Source organism: Cottoperca gobio, chromosome 13 (genome assembly GCF_900634415.1).
Source record: "Cottoperca gobio chromosome 13, fCotGob3.1, whole genome shotgun sequence".
In the NCBI taxonomy this organism is placed as follows: domain Eukaryota; kingdom Metazoa; phylum Chordata; class Actinopteri; order Perciformes; family Bovichtidae; genus Cottoperca; species Cottoperca gobio.
In genome coordinates this window covers 16,279,280-16,302,425 of record NC_041367.1, presented here as the reverse complement: position 1 = coordinate 16,302,425, position 23,146 = coordinate 16,279,280, and the positions used below count along the sequence as shown (strand labels likewise).

General features: G+C 38.8%; 1 protein-coding gene across 3 annotated transcripts in view; it reads right to left on the bottom strand.

The window, feature by feature from the left end:
* Positions 1–22,142, bottom strand: part of b3glcta (beta 3-glucosyltransferase a) — a 54,604-nt gene extending 32,462 nt beyond the window's left edge. For all 3 annotated transcript variants that reach the window (XM_029446988.1, XM_029446989.1, XM_029446990.1), the window contains exons 1-3: positions 21,441–22,142; positions 14,305–14,348; positions 2,372–2,411 (exon numbers count right to left, since the gene is read on the bottom strand). In XM_029446988.1, coding sequence (XP_029302848.1) covers positions 2,372–2,411; positions 14,305–14,348; positions 21,441–21,504 — 148 coding nt within the window. In that variant the 5' untranslated portion in view covers positions 21,505–22,142. The remainder of the gene's footprint in view (positions 1–2,371; positions 2,412–14,304; positions 14,349–21,440) is intronic.
* Positions 22,143–23,146: the final 1,004 nt, after the last annotated feature.

The following is a 23,146-nucleotide window of genomic DNA, read 5'->3' as shown; positions in this document are numbered from 1 at the left end:
TTTATGTTGTGGCTGGCTTGAACAATTTATTTTCCTGAGGCCTTTCTGTAGGTGATGTCCAGGTTTCAACTATTTGTCTTGTTGAGCTGTAGCATGTTGCATTTTTAAAAACACTACATACACAACAATATGGCTTCACGCTGACTTTTGTAATGTGATAATGTAGATGAGCAGTGTGTACAAACTGTGTACAACGCCTCATTTTATTTAGACTTAAATGAGACATAATTCCATTAGATTTGGCACCCTGTGTTCCCTCTAAAGACACATTGTTTGAGTGATTATATCGGATCCGTTCGAAAAAGGTCACCGGCTCCTTTAAAATAAACAAGCCAGGTATACTGTACCTTTTGAGCTGTATAGTTAAAACAGAAAGCCTGACTTTCCTTTATTCATCTTCTGAATTCCTGCCCACAAACAATTTTCTCTGCAGGCGAGCGTAGCTTTTCTGCTGCGACAAAGGGATTTACTAGGGCGGTGCCAGATAGATAGTGAAGCTCCGTTTTTTTAGATAGCTGTCTGTTTGTATTTCCTCTCTGTGCTGAGGTGCCAAATGAGAGCATTATGAAGTTGCCTTTGTGTGCTTTTGCGTCTGTGGTGACCCAGTTGAATGAACAACAGGAAGAGGTCCAGAAAACTGGCTCCAATCTCCTCTGCAGGCTCCTGAAAATCACTCTCAGAGGGTGATTGTATGAGCCCCCTGTAGCATGAAAGGCATGCATGAGATCCTTTTATTTGCTCTACTTATGAAATTCCTGGTTTCTGTCAAATCGATAAAGAGATGGGACTATATTTATGAAAAAGTCTGAGGAACTGTGCAGATTATATTTTCAAAGCAGGCATCAGACAAAAGCCCTTTTACCAATTGCATTTAATAGCATAACCAAATGTCACACTGTCCAACATTTTTCATTTCAAGATTTACTATTCATGATTCTAAAAAGTGATAACGTATTTCAATACCGTTCAGTTAAAAAAGGAAAAATACTCAGTAAGTCATCCAACATTACAAATGAGTTTCTCTGACAAAGACCGATTCAAATATCAAACACAACGAGTCCAAATTATGACCCCTAATATGAAAAGCAGCTTTGAACACAAGTACCATCAAAGACAGCAGCAAAATCATTAATATACATCAATACAACCTGCAAGTTACCAATTTGTATATACAGGGCATCAGTAAAATACTTATTGGGTAGAGGTTATCAAATAAGAGGATACAAACTTTGTGCTTCAGAGAGAAAGCGTACTCTTACTTTACAAAGTTTTATTCTTACTGGGTTATTCCTTTATCTTAAAACGATGATATGCTTACAAATGAAATTTCCTTTGGGAAATTGCACAAAGCTTTTTGTTGTTATTATTATTCATAATAATATGGTGTACATTATTGTTGCCAAGCTTTCCTCTTAATAGAATATAAAACATGAATTCACAGAGAGCATCTGTCTTCAGAGATTTAATACAATAAACAGGGTTCACGTTTGCAGATCTGGAAAGTTACTTGTACAGTTACTTGCCTGATAAAAGACACTTGAACATACAGGCGTACGTCAAGAACATCCGTTATTCTTACCCTTAACAGATGTTAAAGTCTTTCATCGGTCCCTTCACAACCTTAAGTCTCTTTCAGACTCTCTGCTGGAAATCAAGAGTTGAATGCTGAATCCTACGACTTCACTTCTAACAACATCTGCACTTTAAAACGGGAGGCAGAAACTACCAAAACAACTACTGTTGTTGTTGGAACAAAACATATTAGATTAAGCCTGGGAAGAAAGATGTACATCTGTAGCTGTAGCTATACAACTGTACGTCTTTAGAAAGATAACAAAATGTTGTAAAACATGTCATTTTGTGGTTGAGATCCATCTGACAAAGTAAATTAACGTTAAAGACATTTACCCAGAAATGTAATTGTAGTTAATTGGAAAACATGAAGTATAACAAACAGTGTGGTGAGCCATTTGCCCTTTCAGTCAAGTCAACATATCATATTTTATATTATTTTATTCATATATTTTCTATAAAGTGGCACATGAAGGTTGGCTCCTTTTTTATGACATATTCTAGCATTACTAAAATGACACAAAGGATATGCCCATTGGTCTCCTATCTGTACCCTGTAAGTATTTAGTATGTTTATGTACTGGTTAATTGTATAAGTACTTACAGTTACCTCCAAAATGCAAATTCCTTATGCTTCAGTAAGTATTTCATCAGCATCCCATGCGTACAGAATTACATATTACATATTTACACTGTAATGTCAAAAGCCATATATTTCAATGTCTTTATTATTGTGTATTCTTTTTTTTATTGTCTTGCTTCCCTACTACTTAAAATTAGAAGAAAAAACAAGACTTACCCAGTTGATTGTTGTGGATGACATGCATATCATCTTGGCTCTGAAAAGACAGAAATACTTTTAAGAAATAAAGATCTTCAAATAATGACCTATATACAACCACCTTTATGTTCTGACAAAAGATGCAGAAACTGTCAAAACATGGCTTGTGTGAAGATGCTTAGTTTGGGCTAAATACTCCATTTCATCTTCCTAATCACTAATTAAGGCTTAGTGATACTAAATATGGAAAGCCCTATGGGTTATTTGAAGAAATAATGGGTGATACCCCACGTCATTAGTCCTCCCTAATTGTGTGGGTTTAGAGCCTTCAGCGTTTAAGCTCTGCGCAGTCGGCTCAATTAAAGGTGCTCAACACTGTTCCACCTCCAGAACTCGCAGTGCACGCGGCAGGCCATGGAGGGATGAGTGAATCAATCACAAGCTGAGCAAACTTTGAAGGGCTGTCTTTTACCTCCTTCTTTCAGAGGAAATCTTTCAGTCTTGGGAGAAGGCGAGAACGTGCAAGTTCTGGCTGTTTCAAGAACTCTAGAGGCGCAGAGTATTAATAGATAATGACAAACTGAGGCCTGATTTGATTTATGACTTCCTCTAGACTAACAATCATTTTACTGGCAAGCTGTTGCAGCCTTCAGAGAGCTTAACTAAGTCATAAATTCACTCTCAGTGGGTGTGGTGCAGTGGTTACAGGGAATCACGTTTGGTGGCAGTTGTGTGAACAGCCTATATGTAACCCGCTATCTCAGCACATTTGGAAGGCTAGCAATTTTCATAAAAGAAAAAAACCCTATTAATTTAGTCAATTTTGTGCCCATGAACAGTTTCTTATAACTGTCACGACTACATATCATTTATTTTTTTGAGGGCACATCTTTCCTGCACCCATCTTTCGTATTATAATCATTAAATCCTGAATCAGTCGTTTTGACAGGCATTGTGCAGGCACATTTAAAAAAAAAAAAATGAACAAATAACATAAAAGTTCCCCATATGCACAGCGATGTTGCGTGCATGTGTGAGGCTCTTTGTCTTCTCTGATTTTTTCAGGTGATCAGAGTTAAAAGGCAAATATATGCACAGGCAGACAAGATCATATCAGGGTGATTTAATTCAGTGGGTACAAGACATCATCTTAATTGGACTCAGTAGCATTAGTCATGCCCGCAAGGTTTCTGTCTCATCTTATCAAACGCTACTCCTCTGAAGTCATTTCCTCAGCTGAAGAGAGGGCACCTCAAGGAAAGAATACATCTCATACGGCAGGAGAAGCTGCCTCGTTATCAGATGATTACTCTTATCAAATCGTGCAACTTGGTAAAGGCAAATAATCATAAAACAAATTGGGTAGTTGTGACAGAAGAGTGGCAGGTGCAAAGCAGGCTCCTCCAGCACAACTCAACTCTCAGGCAACGGAGAGGAAACGGAAAAACACTGCACTGTCAGACAAATTAAATCAAGATCTCCAGTGTTATGAATTAAGTGGCCGGTGAAACGTTACCAATTATTGTGCAACTGTGTGTGTGTGTGTGTGTGTGTGTGTGTGTGTGTAATGCATGAGAGTCTAATACATGATTTTACATGACCCTACTGTAGATAAGACGTAATGTTTTATGACCCGTTTTAATTAAGCTTTAATGAGAACTCTCTAAATCTAGCCCTATACTGTTATACATCAATTTGTAATGTTGCTGCATATTTCAGGAGTTCTTTTGTAATGAGCTTTTGTAATATAGGCTCTGCTGAGTCCAAAAAAAGGCAGTCTCCTCATTCATTTAAATTAGACCACTATTTTGGCACAGTAGTGCTCCCAACGCAGCTGCCTCAGGCAAAAAACACAAAGTCATCTGATGTAAAAGTTGAACCTGCCTCAGCTTTTCCACAACACATAATGCAGCAAGGCATTTCTTTGGCCCATCAATTACATGCAAAGTATTTGCACAGTAGATGACTTTCTATGGTTACTTATTACCGTTTACCTGGTAATCTCTGTGATGAAGGATACAATATTGATATTGTGATATCTTTGCAGAGTTGTAAAATCCTATCTTGGAGTATTAGAAACAAATGTGCAGTGTGTTGCTGTCTGTATAGGCTTCAAGCTCATGGATGCATTACTCATCCCGGACTTCTTGGATCATATTTCATCCTCTCACCTGTACCTGTTTTGGAGTATGAACAACTACTTGAGCTATTGAGGTTATGTATTTACACATGTTTATACTTCCTACATTTTTCAGGAAGACAATTATAAACCTCCAATACCAAAAAGCTACTCATTGGACCTTTAACAAAATACTTTTTTTTTTATTCTGCCCTTGATCAAACTTTTAAAAAATCCCTGCAGTTGAGTGACACCAGGGATACAAATCTTTCTCTGATAAATAAGCCAATATTCTACGGAAGAGTGAACTCCGATCAGGTCTAACATCATTTTCGCCATTACCGAGAGATGAATAATTCTCAGCTCACAGAACTCGACTCTTTATGGCCTTCTATGTTTCTGCACGCAGGTAACGCTCTCCCTAATCCCATCTGACAGCAGGCTGTCAGCCATTTGCAGTGGGAATCAGAAACCCATCGGTGTTAAAAAGGAATTGCTTTGAGTCTACACTGTCTATCTGAAGGGGTTAGTTTCACCAAGCATTGAGCGCGTTTGGTCTGTGGCACCTCAGCGCTGATGCAGACAGACAGAGCGATTGTGCCTCGTGTTTAACCTCAGAACAACGACAGCAATGCGGTTAAGGTTTTCCCGGATGAGGTGTACAGTAAACTCCTCGAGAACGATGCTCAACCTACTTAATGTGATCATTATGTAATCAAGGACACCAGCAAAGACAACCCTTTGATCCCTGCCTATTATTTGAAGGCTCTTCACATACTTACGTGGCAGAGCTCCTGCCCCCTGCTACATCTCTCTATCCCGAGGGCACAGACGCTCCACTGATGTGAGTGACCCGTCAGCTCCCATTAGCTTTCTGGTTACTGATGGCAACAATGATTCAAGGTTGCAGGATTTTCTGAATTTTGACATGAGTAAAATGTGGGATGTTTACAGAAGCTGGCTGTCTAGAGGGACTTTGAGCACCTTGCGTACCTGAGGAGTTGACCACCATTATTCACGGTTCCCTTTCTATATTTATATTGACTGAGGAATAAAATGATTTGACGGTAAAGTGAAAATTGTCAGATTCATTTTGAGGATGCTTTCAGATGTATTGAGCGGTGTAAGAACTAAAAGGCTTTTTGTATAGCTCCTCCATGTCAGGGTGCCAAAAGAAGTGACGGATAAACATTTTATTCAAGTTATTTTTCATTCACAAGCAAAAGTTCTTAATGTGTGAAGACTTAATGACTTGAAACGTCTGCGGCCTTTGAACATCAGCAGGCTATTCTTCTCATCCTTTTTCTGCATTTTGTTGACTTCCATTGGAAAATAAGAAATAAATACGTTAACACTGTCGGACTCAACCTGGCAACCAAGGACCTCTGTAATAGAGGCTGTTAGTTACTGTTGCCAAGCCTGTCAAGCTTTTTCCTGTCTTCTGTTCTCACACATCACATATGTAGTTTACAAAGAACTATGGTGGCCGATTTACCCTTTAGAAGTCGTAGTCAATTTTAAAACAATGTGTCCTTGATTTGAAATGCAGGTAGGCAAAAGCAGGCTTCTTATTTATAGCCGGCAACTGTTGCATTTGCTGGCTGAATGATAACAGTCGCTGCCAGATTTGATCAGATGTGGCTAGCTGGCTAACAAAGTTAACTGGGTACATGAATTGGTTGAGAACGCCGTCTCCTGCCTTCATAATGTTTCCAGTGGACTAGTTTTAAAAAAAGGTCCCATATTGTAAAAAGTGAGATTTCTATGTTGTTGTTGTTGTTTTTATTATAACGCAGGTCTAGGTGAGATATAAATACTGTGAAAGAAGTAAGGTTGTGACGTTACAACTATACTATGATAGGGAATGACTGCAACAGAGTATAGCAGCACTTTCTGTCTGGACAGAGCTGCCTCAACACAGTGGAGAAATACTACACAGTGCATGTTGTAATCGTGGACAGGGCTTCTTCTCTTTGGCCTTGAAAGTAATGCTCCTTACTAACCCTACCACTGAAGCTAGTAAGCTATGCCGAGTATTGCTCTTATAAAGAACTCCATGAACACTGTTTTGGCCTGTGGAGAAAACCAGACCCGTCGTGCCTTGCGCCGAGTTACAGCTGCTGAGCTATGATTGGACAATCACTCTTTAGGGGAAGGGTTTAGTGAAAAGTCAATTACATCTCCTAAATTATAAAAGTGATATCAAGAATGGTAAACGTATAGATATTGGACTCTCTGCCTCTGTGTCAAACACAGAAGAAGTAATCAAACCTTAGGGAAGTCTGTGACAGATTCACTTGATGTGGATTCGTTCTGCACGGCATGAAAGTCCCTGTACCTCTTGACGCATGTAGCTCAACAGTGTAGAGCAGAGGAAGATATGGAGCTGGTAGATGTTGAGTGTTGGCAACTACTTTCAATGGAAAGTAACTAAAGTATGCTTGTGAAAGAAAAAAAAAAAATGAAGTCATGACTAACTAGCTTTATCATGAGCCATTATAATTTTACAAGCTGCCATCATCTCATCAATATGCATGTGACTAACTGTAATTTAAAACTATTTTACTACACTATCAAGGCTGTCATGAATAGAGAGGATCCAGATACTGAAATAAAGTCAATTTTGTAAATAGTAATCATCCTGAGAAAAAATAGAGGGGTCTTAAAAGTCTCCAAAACTACCGAAGAAAGTTGCCAACTCTGCAACACTGTCAAATGTCGGCTAATGCCAGGTCACTGCAGCTGTTACTCATAAAACTAAACAGTAATTATTTGCATCCTCTTGAGGGCAACTTCAATATGTAATCAATTGGCTTAAGATGCTGTGTTGGATGATTGGATGGTTTCTATAGCAACAAGCATTATCCTGTCCCCAGTAGAGTAGGAAGCAGTGAACAACCTCAGGCCCTGTGATCCGACTAAATCATTTTATGGGTTAAAGATTTGTATTTATGTGTATTTCCTGTAGTCTGAAAGTGCTACATCTTGCATTTCATTGTGCAACCCTGTGTTGTAAAATTACCCATAATTGACCTTGTAAAACCTTCTTTCTTTGTTTCTCTACCTTTGTGTAGCAGACAACGCACACTTAAATGGATTTCATTAAGAAGAAGTGGCTTAGCTTCATTAATAATCTGAAATATAAAGAGAGAGTGAGCGACTGTTACTGCATTTAAATGTCACATCATCAGGGTGATTGTAATTCGCAGGATAAATTACAGTCGGCTGAATATTTAAACTCCTGCAAGCCTGGTTTAATCAATAGCTTCACAATTCTGTCGCATCAGAGAGGATTTTGATCAGGGGTGTCAAATATGTGGCCCAGGGGCCAAAACCAGCCCGCCAGAGGGTCCAATCCGGCCCGCAGGAGGACTTTGCAAAGTGTAAAAATTAGTTGTTTTGATCATAAAGTAAAATACTGTTCCAGATACCTGTGATGAAATGTTTTGTGCCTTTGTAGATACACTGTGATCTGTACGTTGTAATGCACGTGTGTAAATGATAAACTGAAACTATTGTTGAAATTGCATCTTTTTTTCTTAAGAAATTTCAGGTTGTTCATAATGTTTTGTAAAAAGATAAAATGTGAACAGTTTCAGAAAGTACTTGTACTTTTTTGCACTGAAACGAAGGGAAGAATTTGGAGTTGTCGTTATTTATAGTTTATCATGCTATGATTTTACTGGTCCGGCCCACTTGAGATCAAATTGTGCTAAATGTGGCCCCTGAACTAAAATGAGTGTGACACCCCTGATCTAGAGACAAAAAGCAAAATAAAATAAAAATAAAAAAGGCTCTTTGCTTTCCAGAATGCAGTAAACAATACTAAAAGTTTGACAGGGTCCAGATTTTCTGATCTCATATTATTGAGTACAGTTTTGGTTGTTTATCTTTATCCATCAGCTGATGCACTGCTTTCTTCAGACTCCAATATGTTTCAGCTGCCTCCTCAGCCCTGTGACTCTAAATGTTCTGTGTCCCTAATACCACTCTTGTGTGATATCCTATAAAGTTTATAGGGAGATATTACATTTTTCATCCAGAATTTCCCAATTTCTCCCACAGTAAAGCAGCTCAAGAGGGGCACGCTCACTTAGTTGAAGACTGTACGCAGGAGGGATTCAGCTTTGTTTTTCTAAGCACAGGAAAAACTGTTGCCAACAGAGTCAACCAGACCGCAGGAAATTGTTGACAGTGGTCCAAATCTGGTTGCCTTGGGCAACTACTGCTGTCAGGCCCCGCTGTGCAAGTTATTTAGGGTCACAGAACGCTCCCTGGACTCTACATGAGATTGCTGATATATTTTTCTTCAGATTTTAGCCATAACAAAAAGAGTGGGGTTACACATGAAAACCTTGCTCCAAGTGTTGTGAGCAGTAAATGTGGTTCAAAGAGTTACAAAACAACACTGATTGCTATGAAGTGCTGTGTGTGGAATCTAAACCTGTATCTGATCACGCCAATTTTATTTATTTATTTATTATTTATTATTTATTTATTATTTATATATATATATATATATATATATATATATATATATATATATATATATATATATATATATATATATATATATATATATATATATATATATATATATATATATATATATATATATATATATATATATATATATATATATATATATATATATATATATATATATATATATATATATATATATATATATATATATATATATATATATATATATATATATATATATATATTTATCAAGTTAACAGCAGTTGTTTCATAAACTTTTATTTTTTTTAATTAAGGGCATCTAGTCTCTTACAAATAGAAAAACTAATTATTTATTTTTGAATACCAATTTAAAATAAATTGCTGTTTTATTTGCCTACATATCTGCTCTGTGCATTACGTCCCGCGTTCCCCTTTGAGAAAACAAACAAGAGAGAAATGCATACTTTGTTTCATGATGGCACCCCCTAGTTTTGCACTAATTTGACAGAATATTTCTGGTATCCGTCTACGTAGATGGAGACTTCGATACAGCCAATCAAATCTTTCATAAAAAGCAGTGACGTCAGCGATCTGCCATAGGCAGAACACAGTCACACTGAGCCAGACAGCAGCGAGCTCCAGACACAAGACGACATCTTGACCTTTGAATAATAAACAAAACGTTGATGCAGTTGGGTGTGTACTGTTGATAATCCCTTTCTATCCAGTTGTAGTAGGATCTCTCGGTAATAATATTAATAATAATAATAATAATAATAATAATATTGGCAGCATTCATGCAGATTTGTAATGACAGAAATATAATCTTAAGGTAAGCTCATTGCAGGAGTTGAGGCAATGATTGAGACGTTAGCCTCAGACATCTCCTCTTGACTTTGTTTTTCTTTCACCAACTGCCCATGGTAAGGAAAATGCTAGAAAATAAAAACCTATTATCCTCTTATGCATGATGTAACTGCCATTTAGGAAGCACGGGTGACAGTTTAAACAGAAATATTTTCAAAGAGCTGTTTGGCAGAAAGCATGACATCCTGCACAGAACAGAGAGAGGACGTTCTTGTGTAATCAGACATGATGAGTTTAATTGAGTGTGTCGTTAAGGAAGGCGGCGGCTCTTTTCCTTCAAGACTGGTCATTATGTCAACAACTGAATGCCACTTAAGATTGAGTGCACGGAGATAAAGATCTATACTCTTAAAATATAAAGGGTGGCAAATAAGAAGTACTTAGGTCTCTTATCTAGGTTACAAGTTCACACTATTTAGTGTCATTTTGGCATATTTTGGAATTAGAATAAATGGGATGTTCCCATGACCTCCTGCGCAGCCTTAAGAGATAAGATAAAACTTAAGAAAACGTTTGTTTTGTGTGAAGCTACCATTTAGCCTGAAAAACACATGAAATAACTCAATGACCTAACAAACATGAGCACTTTCAATTACTTCTGCTGTACTGGTTTTGTTCTTGTGCATGTCATATGACTGGTTGTTGCTTTTCCCCACATCTAGAAGGACCATTGCCTGAAGGCAAAGTCACCCTTTTCAGAATAAAGCTAAGTGCCCTTATGTGCCGAATGGTGGCAAAGTGACAAGAACATTGCCAAGTTGAAGTTATTCATAGGCTTTGCAGGACACTCAACAGGAAGTTTGTAAATAATTTCTCACACCGTCTAGTCCTCGTGCATTCTTCTCACTGCTCTGAGTCCCCTGAGTGTATGAGATCAAGGCTCTTCTGCTTACATTAGCCACATTTAAGTACACTTGTTGTTTAGACTGTATATGAAGCCCTGAAGCGGCAGATAATCAGGGTACCTGTGCATGTCTTCGCCAACTTCTCCAAGTCATTCTAAGTTCAAACTGATGCCAATCATCAGAGGCTTCAGGCCGTCTTCAAAGGAGGGGGGGGGGGGGCGCTAAAACGTGCTCTGTATGCAAGCCACGGAATGTGTTCAAAGACAACCACTGAAAATTACTGCTGCAACCACGTTTCCTGCTTTACATACCATATGCCTTTGTAGCAATGTTATATGTAACTACAGTATACTGATCAAAGCACAGCATGCAGCTTTTCAAATCTGGAAACTTTAAAAGATGATCATATTTTAATCCAGCATAAGGGAGAAAACAATAAACCACGGGTTGCAGAATCACACTGAAAATGTATTTATCAATTTTATTAAAAAAAAATACTTGGAAGTGTAATACTATTTTGTACACACACACACGGGCTAATCAATCATGTATAATAAGCACTGGTCGAACAGTACTTTAAACAAGGACTACATTGGTGGTTTTATTAATAATGAATGGAATGCAAACTGCAATCTTATCTTCTCGGAAGCCAGGTAGATCCTTTACTTTGTGATTATTAATGGCTTCTTTAATGGGTTCCCTCTTTGATTTGCAACCGCTAAACATTATAGTACTGCCATTTATTAAATTATAACACAAAAAAGATTGCAAGTGAACCCACTCTCCCCGTAGTCAGTCGTTTTAGGCTGCAATAATCACAATGAAGCTCTGTGACGTACCAGTCAAATTCCTGCAAGTCGATTTTCACATCAGAAACTGACGGTCTTGTGCTTTATACGTTTCTAAACAACTCCATTTAGTTGAAATAAATCATCTCTTGAGAAGCAGGAATCAAACTGATTTTGGATTTGATTTGTCCAAAACACAACAAATATAAATACAATTTATTTTTGATCTGAAGTCTGTTTATATGCGTGTTGTGTTATATATAAAACTTATAATTCCTGATTCATTGGAAGAAAGGAGTTACTGACAAAAGGATACACAGTACATAGCAACTGTGTTAGAAAGTCAATAATCCTCTGTGGGAAGAGCAATAATTAATTGCTTCATTCAGCAACTGGTTTAACTTTGAAATAATAAATGAAGTGTGTTCACTTTATAGTCTGCTAATTTATCAGGATGTGTTTTAGACAGTAACTTTCCATAACTAAACTGGAGCGGTTCCATGACCCACAAATTTGTATTCCTCTCTAATTTGTTAATGTTGGTCTTCGGCTCAGGAGATGTAAAAAGAGGACAACTACCTGGTTTCCACTGTGCCGGTGGGATTTGTGAGAAAAACACACTACACTCACACAATACTGACTACAACAGATGTTTGATACACACATGTTGACCCTACTCTCCTTCTGGGATACAGCTGTAATAGTGACTGCATTAAGAATCAGGGGAGAGTGAAGGAGAAGATCCAGCACCGTGGTGTTGCATCCTTCTGATTGTATTTGTTGTTTCTATGTTACATCCATGTTCCATTAGGCCCAGGTGACGCAGCAGAGCAGACAGCTAGTGGTTAGCGACCTGTGAGGGCACCCACCTGTCACTCAAAGCGTACAGTCACAAAGGGGGAAATTTAGAGACTAAAACCGTTTTTTGTACCATGCTGTAAACTTATTAATTTCTGCAGTTGGGCAATTTAACATGGAGATTGACTCACTTCTGGAGGCAGCCTCAAATGGCCAGTCGATGAAATGCTTTGTTTTGGCACTTCCGTGTTGGCTTCGGTGTTCAGCACCGGAGATTGTTGCTTGGTCACAAACGCTTATTCCCTCAGGCAAAGTCTGCAGAACTGCGGACTAAGGGAAAGTGTGCAATAAATGCTTAAATTGTCTGCGAGACAGAGCCCTCAAGCGCTTGACGATGTGACAGCTCTCTCTCTCTCTCGTGCAGCCCTAAACCCTCACAGACTTTGGAACGGGCCTTTAAGTCCGTGGGTCCGTGAGTGTGGACAATGGGATTGGGCCCGTATGTGCCCGCTTGTTCACTTTCCGATTTCCTTGGTCACGTCTCAACCTACACACCTGCCTGCCAACAGCTCGTGACCTTTCCAACCCCGGCTCTTCTCCCACACGGTGCCAGATCGCTTGCTCAGTGATAGCTACGCTCCGGCCTCTAGCCACGCATCTTTTTAGAAGAAGTTTTTCCGCATTTTCTTGTAACCCAAGTTAATGCTTGTTTGTTTGCTGTGCTCCAGGATGCTTTTTGCCCGTCTGCCAACTGCCTGCCTCTCCACAATCTCTCCCCAGCTTTGTCTGCCTGCTGCTCCGCTAAGCTGCTCTCCATTTCCCCCCCCTCTTCCCTCTGGCAGAGACAAACTAGAACCTCTGCAGATACTTGTCCTCACTCCGTATTTGGTCCGTTCAGGGACTTGAATCGTCAACTTCGGGTTTCCCAGCCAAGCCCCTATGGACTGAACTACCGCCCACCTACTTACAAAAATAAAAAACGTAACGCGTGGTTCCGTGGTAACTTGGCAACACCCCTCATGAGCTCCATAAAGCATTAGCAGCCACATATCAGGGTCAAGAAGGGAGGAGAGGACATCAAACTTTTTTTTTCTGCTAATGCGCTACATTTATATCCAAGTATAGATGTTTTGTAAGAGTTTAGACAAAAAATGAACTCCATAAAAACGATTCTCAGCTTTTATAATGTGATTTTTACAGCACATTAAAAATGACTTTCGTTCCCGATTTCCATTGATGCAAAAACTCTGCTCTTTTTATTCCTTTAATGGGTTTCTTCTCCTGAATGGATGATGGAAATATTTGCTTTATCACTCTGACAGGCAGCTGTCCCTAATAGTTCTTTTATAGGAAAAATAAGTGCGATTGTGCGAGACTGTGCTTTGACTGCGTAAAAGGCACTCTGAGAACGTGGCACAACAGACATAAGCAAACTTCTTTTGTTCAGATTAGAGGCCGATATCTTTGTGTGCTTTGAATAAATGCAATCTTACAGAATCAATTGTTTCACGATGGGTTTTTTTCACCTAAATAACACTGGAGGTTTGGTTAATGACAATTACTGCCTAACATCATTTACAACTATATGAAAAAGTGACAACAAAAAGGGTGAAACTTCCTCTGCAGGGAAAGAAAAGCGCTTGACATCAGTAAAAAGCAAGATAGTATTTTCCCCATTTCAGTGATGCTTAGCAACTCTGCCAGGAGACTTACTGTCAACATCATCTCACACCAATGAGAAGTAGAGCAACTGAACATGTTAATTATTTATCAAGCAGCAACTGCAGACGTAGATAATGCAACAGCAAGAAAATCATCTTGCACTTGAGGAACGAGCGAATAGATTTGTATTGCGGCGCAAATTGAGCTTCTGATCTGGAAGACAAAAATCTATCCATTTTTAAAACAACATGGTCATTAATTTCAGCTGGTCAGGTAATTAAGGCTTTAATAGAGGTGAGGAGACCAGCAGATGAAGGATTAACACTAATTATCAGAAAACTAGCAAAAGCACATGGGTTCAGACTAATCTGCACACAGGAAATAAAGAATGTGTTTGTTTCTTACCTGTGAGCCTTTTCCTGTGCTGCCAGCAGAAAAGTTGATATGAACTGCAAGAATAGAAAGACAAGAAAGATTGTTCTTTTAGACATTGATACAAAACAGCAATGAATCCTTTTAAACTGAACCATAAACTGTCTCCTTTTTTCTTCAGGCCATCTACAACACAGGCAGGGCTGAACAGAAAAACATGCTTTAGGTTATTATATTTGGAGGGAAAAAAATGAAAAAGATATCTCAGAGCATAAGCCCTTTGTGCCGAGTCTATGTTGGATCTTTGAGAGCACCTTTCAGAAATTTGAGTTTATAATTAGAGCCCAGAGAGCTTCTATCCAATTAAATTGCCATCGATTCTGAGATGAGAAAATCTTCTCAGAAGGATTCCCAGGATTTCAAATCAATAAATCAAAAACAGCAGTCAAATCAAAATATATCAAATCAGGCGGCCTGCACTCAAACATCAGTCCGCTTTAAATCGGACTTTAATTAGGTGATAGAACTGACAAGAGTTAAATTTCTTCCTCCTGACTCACAGCAGCAGCCATTAGAGGGCAACTGAGAGTGTTGATTCAAACCTAAAAGTGGTAACGTTTTCTAGGAACAATCCAGCTGAAATTCCTGTTATAGTGTAATATCCAATGTACACACACAAAATAAAGTCCAATATTTAAAAAAAAGTATATATATATTTCATTAAAAAAAAGATACAATCTCTGATTTTGACCAAATTACTGCAAATTGGCTCAAAAGAAAGGGAACCCTCTTCTTAAATTATTCAAAAGGAGCTGATTTAACTTCAAAACACTTCAGTGTGTAAAGCCTGGAGTTAAGCCACCAGTTGTAATGAACCTAATTATTTTATCATGAAAGCTCCAAAAAAACAATGGATGCAAGCCATTTTTCACAAAGTCCAAATTTGCCAGCCAAGCCAAAGGATTCATTTGTGCATGTTTCTTTCAAAGAGAAGAAGAGAAGAAAAATACCCACATGAAGGTAGTGATTGAACCTTAGGTCTTTACTGATTTTCAAAGAAAGACAAAAAAAAGACAGAAGAAAAAAATAAAAATAAAAAGGGGATCTGACTTTCATACTTTCTTTTTAAAAATGTAGCCCATTTTGTTTTAGCAAGAACACTATAAATTATAAACAGTGAACAGAGTGGTTTTGTGATGGGGACAGCTCTGAATATGCCTCCAATAGAGAAAGTGATGAGACAAAACGGGAGGAAACACAAAAGAGCTGCTGGTGATCGTTCATATCAAGACCCTGGAAATAATGAACAAACTGAGAAGAAACAATGCTTCTGCAGAAAGTGGGCATCTTATTCATTCAATTCCAACAACAATTTGTCTTGCTTTTTGCTTGTTTAATATATTACAAATACTACTGCTTTTTAAACAAATGAACTTTTAAGCCCGCATGGATGAGAAATCATAAAATGGCTCAGAATAATTGAAAGTGTGAACTTCTACAGTTCCCCGACTTATGAAACCATCTCATGTTGACCATGTGATATGGTTGAAAGCCCTAAAACCCCCAAGTAGACCTTGAGCGGAGATTGTCAACTGCAATATTACAAGGTCAAGCTCAATATATTGACTAAAGCTTCTGTTCTTTTAAACACCCATTTCATATTTTTAACAGTTATTAACTTGGGTTTTATCAACTGCCCCTTTAAACAAGTGTCTTACACTTGTAAAAGAAAAGCCTGTGCATGCTGAAAAAAAGGAGCAACTAAATGTTGGAAATAATAATACAAATAATTAGCATTTTACTGACTCATTGTTTTTTGTTATATCAGCAACAAAACGTTAGATAAAACAAATGCAGGCTAAAACACATTATCCAATGTCCATGATTCCTAATTGCCATGTGCAGTTTACAAACATAAAATCTGATACAGCAAATCACAAGACCCGTAAAGCAATAAGAGTTACATTGTAATCTGGCATCCCAGTTTCGGCATGAAACAAAGCTTCCTAAAGGAATATGTCCACGATACATTCTGCTCGTCGTTTCACGGCTCACCCTAGAGAGGGAGAGTCAGAGACACACGGAGGGGGAGTGGGAGAGTAACTCCCTACATCATGCCAGGAGTGCTGATCGGAGCACATCCATCTCATTGCCTCCTCAGCCTGCATAATCAAGTCTGTTGTTTCCAACCATGTTTTCAATTGAGCCGCATCGAGGGGGAACCAGTTTGCTTTGATTTTAGAAACTCTGCAAATCACTCTACATGCTGAAAGCTCTGAATGGTTCAGCTGAATGCTTTTCAACAAGCTTCTCAATTTACATTGTCTTTGTAATAAAAGCAGACGTCCGATGCAATTAGCCAGGAAACACTGTGCCCATAACAATGGCAGGGAATCAGGTTGGTATGGGTGTGCAAAGAAAATATGTACAGTGGGTACTTTACAGGACTACAATTCCTCTTTGCTCAAGGTGAACGGTTCTGCCAGGAGCCATTTCCTTTTAAGGAACTACTTAACTCAAATGTAAAAAAAATCTTGATGGATTCAGAGTCATTAAGCAATGATTTGCTTGTTTGACAGTTGGTGTCAGACTGAACTTTGCACATCATCCAGGATTTAATGAGTAGAGCAGAAGTGGAAATGAATGGCGGCACCACATGAAAGCACTTTGAAGTAACTACACATTTGACACCTTACAATTCACATTAACAAAAAGGTGGCTATGCAGGTGTTCTAGTAACTTCAATGCTTGCAGTCAGTGTCAACTTTAAAAGGGCATTAATAATTACCATGTCCATGTGTGAGTGTTCAAAGCAAAATGAGACAACTTAAAAAAGGTCTCCAAAGAGGTTCAATAGTGAAGAGACCGAACTGCAGCTGCACTGGTCCCCAATAAAAAAATGAAAATCATGTTAGCTTCACAATGCTGATTTATGGTGGGGCTGCCATGCAGACCAATGCACTAACATCCTCAAGCAGAGGGCCATGAAAGCTGGATTCAGCGCTTCTAAAACAATAGACAGCAGCTCCCAGCTCTTCTGTTCGTACATGAACGCTATCCGCATAGCAAACAATGGCGTAGCGAGGCTGGTGAGGACAGTCAAACATTCAGCAGACCAAAGGGACTCAGAGTTTTCCTCAACAGTTGGCAAATCAAATGACAGATAAAAGCAGAGGGAATATTAAACTTCTTCTGGTGGTGACAAAGTGGATTCTCATGTCACCCCGTTTTTTTTCAACACAAAGCTGTGTTGAAATTAAACAGTTGATTTTCATTTTGCTTTATTCATGCAAATGTAATGGCTGCAGAGTTTTTTGGAGTCAGCATTCACCACAGCACGAGTGTAGACTACCGAGATCAGCCTTTAGCCAACTGCACTACAGATTGAGCCTTTAACCCGGTATACCTAGGAATCACGTTCATACTGAATGCTTCTGTGATTCCAATACCAATGTTCAGGGCATAAGCAGTTTGCTTATATGTAGCGAGGCGGAAAGTATAGTGTGCAGCAAGTAAGACTCATGCTGGAGATGGGTGTTTGCTACCCGGCACAAATGTTCAATTTACATTTACCTTTCTACTATGACCATGTCTATTGACTTTTCCGAACCTTTACCATACCTAGTTATTGTGCACAGATATTGCAGAACGTTGGCATTAGATGGAAAAAAAGACATTGTCAATGAACCTAGTCTGGGTTTTTCAGAATCGTTCTATATGGACGCTCTTGTCAGGCGATATAGTTCGTGCCTCTGAAAGTGTGACAGCTCAGACTAGGACTGATCTCAAAACTTATCAAGAAGTCCAATTGTTTCTGTTTTGACCTCCCTCAGTTTTATTCTCGTCTCTGAGTTGTGCGACTCCACTCCTCCAATGCACAATGAGAATCACTTTGAACTCATGCAGACCCGTCTTCAATTTGTGTTGCCTGTAGAACAAATCCATGTCTGTTTGCTTGCTTCTATTGTGTGTAATCACCCTCTTTCTTGTGCTTCGTGTTCAGTCTGAAAACATTTTAAGAAGGATTCCACTCTGTCCCTTATAGTCAAATTACTAAATGCAACTTCACCCATCTTTCATTGTTGGTAAAAAAAAAAAAAAATCTGTAAAGTAAATCACAAAATGCCAGTGTTTCTTTAAATAATTATTTCATGGAAAAACACTTTGCGGTGACAGAGGCAGAAGAGCCTATAATAATAAAAGTAGCTCCTCAAAGAAGTGGAACAGATGGCACACAGTTTGCACTGCACATACAATTGTAACAATGCATCTGATTTGTATGTTATATATGCAGGAAGAACAAGCTTCATCTGGCATCGTGTCATATTAAATCTAAACTTTTTATTTCCACTCGAACACATTCCTGTTTTTTTACTGAGCATGCTTAATATGCAACATCCTCAGGTGTTTTGAAAGGTGCTTTTTAAATAAATAAATATGCATTTACACTATTAGTGATATTTAACATGGCCATACATTAGGCAAATATGCAATACAGTTAAACAGATGGTGTATGGTGTCTGAAACACAATAAGTCATTAGTTAATTGATCTACTATCAATCTCAACATTAGTTTGTCTTAAGTACCACTTAAGGATAGATAACGTGGATAAAATCCTATATCACAGTGCTTGTAAAAAGGTACCCGGTGCCCGATCCACTTTAGATGGCTTCCTTTCAGTGTATGGGAGCCACAGCAGCAGCTGGACCCTGAACCCCACTTGAATCACAGACCTCCTCACCCTCTCACCCAGCATGCATAGAAAACACAGCTGCTTGTGTCTGCAATTTCAGTTCTTCAATCACTAGCCACAACTTGTGAGAACAGCTGGCAGTCAACGAAGAGTTGTTTGTGAGCTTTTTGTGAGGCGTTTTAGGATGTGGGGATGGAGAAATAAAATAGCTCTCTGTAACTTTCCAGATGTTCAACCTTAAGTTAAGATGAGAAAGCAGCAACAACCTTTGAGATGTTGTATGTTGGTACATGATGAAAATGTCAGCGACCGACCAACCATATGTTCATGTTTCACTTACGTGATAAAATTAGAAAGAACAGGTGCAAGGACCATTTCTCAGTTGCAGAGTATGAAGATCATCTCCAACCGCAATAAATAAGCCATTTGTAACATTTCAAAACACTCGCATAACAGCATTAAAAAAAATCTAATGCATACTTTGTGTACAGTACTCTCTGCCTCAAATATCGTACATCATTGTAGTATCCCTACATCAACGATCACATGCAGACTTTGTGAAGCTACAACAAGTACCACAATTGAAATGCAGCCCATGTGGAGTGCTGTAGCCTCCAACTTGGAGGTGCTGCTCCAGTGCACATCAGAAATGACAGTCTGTTGAAGCCTCGTGGACGACATCATTGAAAAACAGCAGAGGTGGCGCCCTAATGTCACCAAATTGGACGCTCTCCATACCTGGGCTGTGCCTTGGTGTTAGGTCCATGAATATTACAAACAGGGGCAGCAGATAAGCAACGTTGTCAGTGTCTGATGCCCAAATAAACATGCTCGACTCTGTGCCAAACACAGCTTTGACAGGGTACCGGTGGAATGCAGCAGTGACCCGGCTCCCCATACTGCACAGAGTACACTGTACTGTATTTTTTGACTTAACAAGCTTGAATTTTTAGCTCCGAGTGTACTGTATGTTTTTGGACAATGTGCAACATCTTCAGGAAAGCTAAAATGCAACATTCACCTTATCCAGTTATTAAACAAGACAAGTCTACATTTATTGACACACAACCAGGAATTGAGAGTGAAAGATGATCCTATATGATATTTGACAACTTTTCTTGCATTCCCAGAGAACTTAAAATAAGAGAAACAACTGATTTTTTTTTTTTTTACATGACATAAGCACAATCAGGTCTAAAGTAAGCAGATAAGGAATGTAAAAGAGTGGCAAAGCGCAGGTTAAAAACAGATTATCCCAGGTCGAATCCAATTAATAATAAATCAGTGTGAGCAGAGGCAATTTCTTGCAGCATTAAGATTCGTAGATCCTATGTTGCCTGTAACCTATCGGTTTGTGGTCTTTAGCACAACAGTATGTTATTTCTTCCTTGGTTTCCCAGGCAAATGTTGCCCTTTTCTTGCAGTAACCAACACATTTGCAGATCCTTTTATAGTCTAGCATTTCTTATTACAGTGACAATTGTCAGTCCCGGCAAAGCAGGCAGAGTCTCCTGTGCTCAGCATTTATCTCCACTTTTCAGGAGGACATCCACAGAGTACACAAGGCCAATGCAATATTGGTCACTCAGTGTAATTCTCCCCACAGCTGCAGCTACACATTGTGCTGCTGCACCCCACCCAATGGACATGACACACCACTGAATATATTCTGTATAGCAGATTATATGAATGGATGTACTGCATGTAGAGATCTCTATTATTAATGGTGAAATTAAATTATCCTGAAATATTTTACATTTAAACCATTAACTAGTTGTCTAATTTAGTAATCAAGTCCATGGATATACATATAAGTTATACCCCATTTGTACATGTTCCTGCAGCAAATGTAACTATTAAAAATAAAAATAAAGTACAATGACATTCTTTCAATTGGCTGGTAGGACTGTGGATATGATCGTTCCCCTTCTGTGGCAAAAGAGGAATCAATCACTCTCTGTGTTTAACTACTTTTATTGCTAAATTCTTGGCGCAGACTGCCAGAGAGAAATGTGACTTGGTAAAGCTTACAGTAGCTACAGCCTGAGGTGTATTTATCCTCGGGCTGGATTATCACTAGTGCACCGTCAATGTGTCAGGAAGAAGCTCCTTCAGTCTTCGCGAGAGGGAACAGATGTCAACAGAAATACCGTGATTCCAAAGGAGAGGACTTTCAAACCTTTTCCTGTGATTAACTCTAATGTAAACTTACAGTCGTGCAAGTCGCCTTTAAACTCCTCAGGAAGTTGAGGCAAATCATGCCTCCGCACTTCACAAACAGTTAGGAAAATACACTTATAGCTAGTCTCGTCTCACCGCTGCATTTTCAGCGCTACACTGTCGCTTCTTTTTAAACATAGCTTCACCTCTGAAAACAACAGTGTTTACTGTTGAGGGTATCCGTACGTCCCTCGCAGCTGCGTGGTCCGAGCCCCCTGACATGAAGATTAGAAAGTAAAAGTGAGTCCTACTTACAGACGGAGAGGAAAATTAAACAGCCGGCCACTTTGTCCCCGATGCGAGGGTTGTTCGACTGCATCCTGGGAGAGTCCTGTGAGCAGTGTATGTGGTGGAGAAAGCTCGCAGTGCATGGGCTTTCTGACAGTGTTAAAAAAAATAACAACAAGGGCTTTTCCTTTTCACAGTTTCACGGAAAACGGGGAGTGGGTTTGTGCTCTGCTAGAAGGCATCCACATGTTCTGTACGAGGCGCAGCGACGCGCTCTGCTGGCGGGATGAGTTCACTGAGGCAGCCAGACAAAAACACATACTGTCGACTGTACGGGTTTACCGGTGCCGCCTTCAAGTGCTCTTGCGGAACTCCTGTCTCAAACGGCACATAGTCTGTGCTGCTCTGCAATTTATACCAAGATAACTTTAATAGGGCCGAAACCAGGATTTTACTGAGGTCAGGCTTATTTTTCATTAAAGACTACTTTGTCGATAATGCTTGGTTAAAAAATAATTTGAAAATAGTAGCCTATATTGTTATGATGTGTTGCTTTGCTCTGTTTTATTATGATATAAACAGAGCAAAGCAGCAAATCATCACATTTGAGAAGCTGTAACCACAAAATCTTTTTTAAATAGCCACCAATTAATTTTTTTCACATTTAATTTCCTCATTTCCTCGAATCACACTGCCTCACTGCTAAACACACGTACCAGAAAGCCCTGCACCTTGACTCAATATATATGTTGTTGTTGTCATGGCAAGAAAGGCACAGGTGTAACTAATTGCAGTAATTAACAATGGCTTCATTCAGTGTAGATCTCCCAGTATAAGGCATGCCAGAAGTCCCTGGATTTGGAACACCTAAATGCGACGCCACCATCATTAATGTTATAAATAACACCTTTGTAATGTTGAGACCACTGTCTGTCTTGAAAAGAAAAGACCCATCAGGGCTCACAGTTTGCGTCCCTGACATTGAAACTGTGTAGACCCATTGTAGGTACAGTAGATAGGTTTAATGATTTAGCCTGTTAATATGTAATGCTTAGTTACTAATTGACATTTTTGATATATGAAAACACATGTGCAACTACAAGTAATTGCAAATAATAATGGCTACTTTGTATGTAAGTGTTGCCAAGCTATTTGCATGCTGGCTTACTGGTACATCTAAATTTAACTGACAAAGTATTCATTCGTTTTACACCTGTGTGTTTCCTGTTCTTGTGCACATATTTTCTGCTAAGGTATGAAGATTCAGGATTAAAGTTTAACAAAAATATTTTTCACAAATTTGCTCAGTTATGTTTTACATAATTTGAAGGGAATGGTTTTCTGAGGTCTGTAATGAAGCTGAGAGCTTAATGATCCTGTAGAAATGAGAAGTGTCTCAGTCCTGACTACAGTAGTGGCTTCATTTAGCTTTTAAATGACAGAAAAGGAAAATGTAATCTTTATACTGTCTGTAAGGATGCGTTATTTACGCATTAAGTATTTAATTAAGTATTGAAAGCCACATTGTGATGTGCATCAATTAAGGTTCCAACAAATACTGAAAATTAAAACATGGCCTAATTTTGTATAGGCCTATACATAGTGGATATAATATCATTAACTTTAGTTGTCTGGTTGTAGAAACAACATTTCCAACACCCTGTGAAGGCAGCATTCATTCAAATGCACTTTGACAGACCAATCCAGATTTGTGACTATAAACAAGTCTCTCC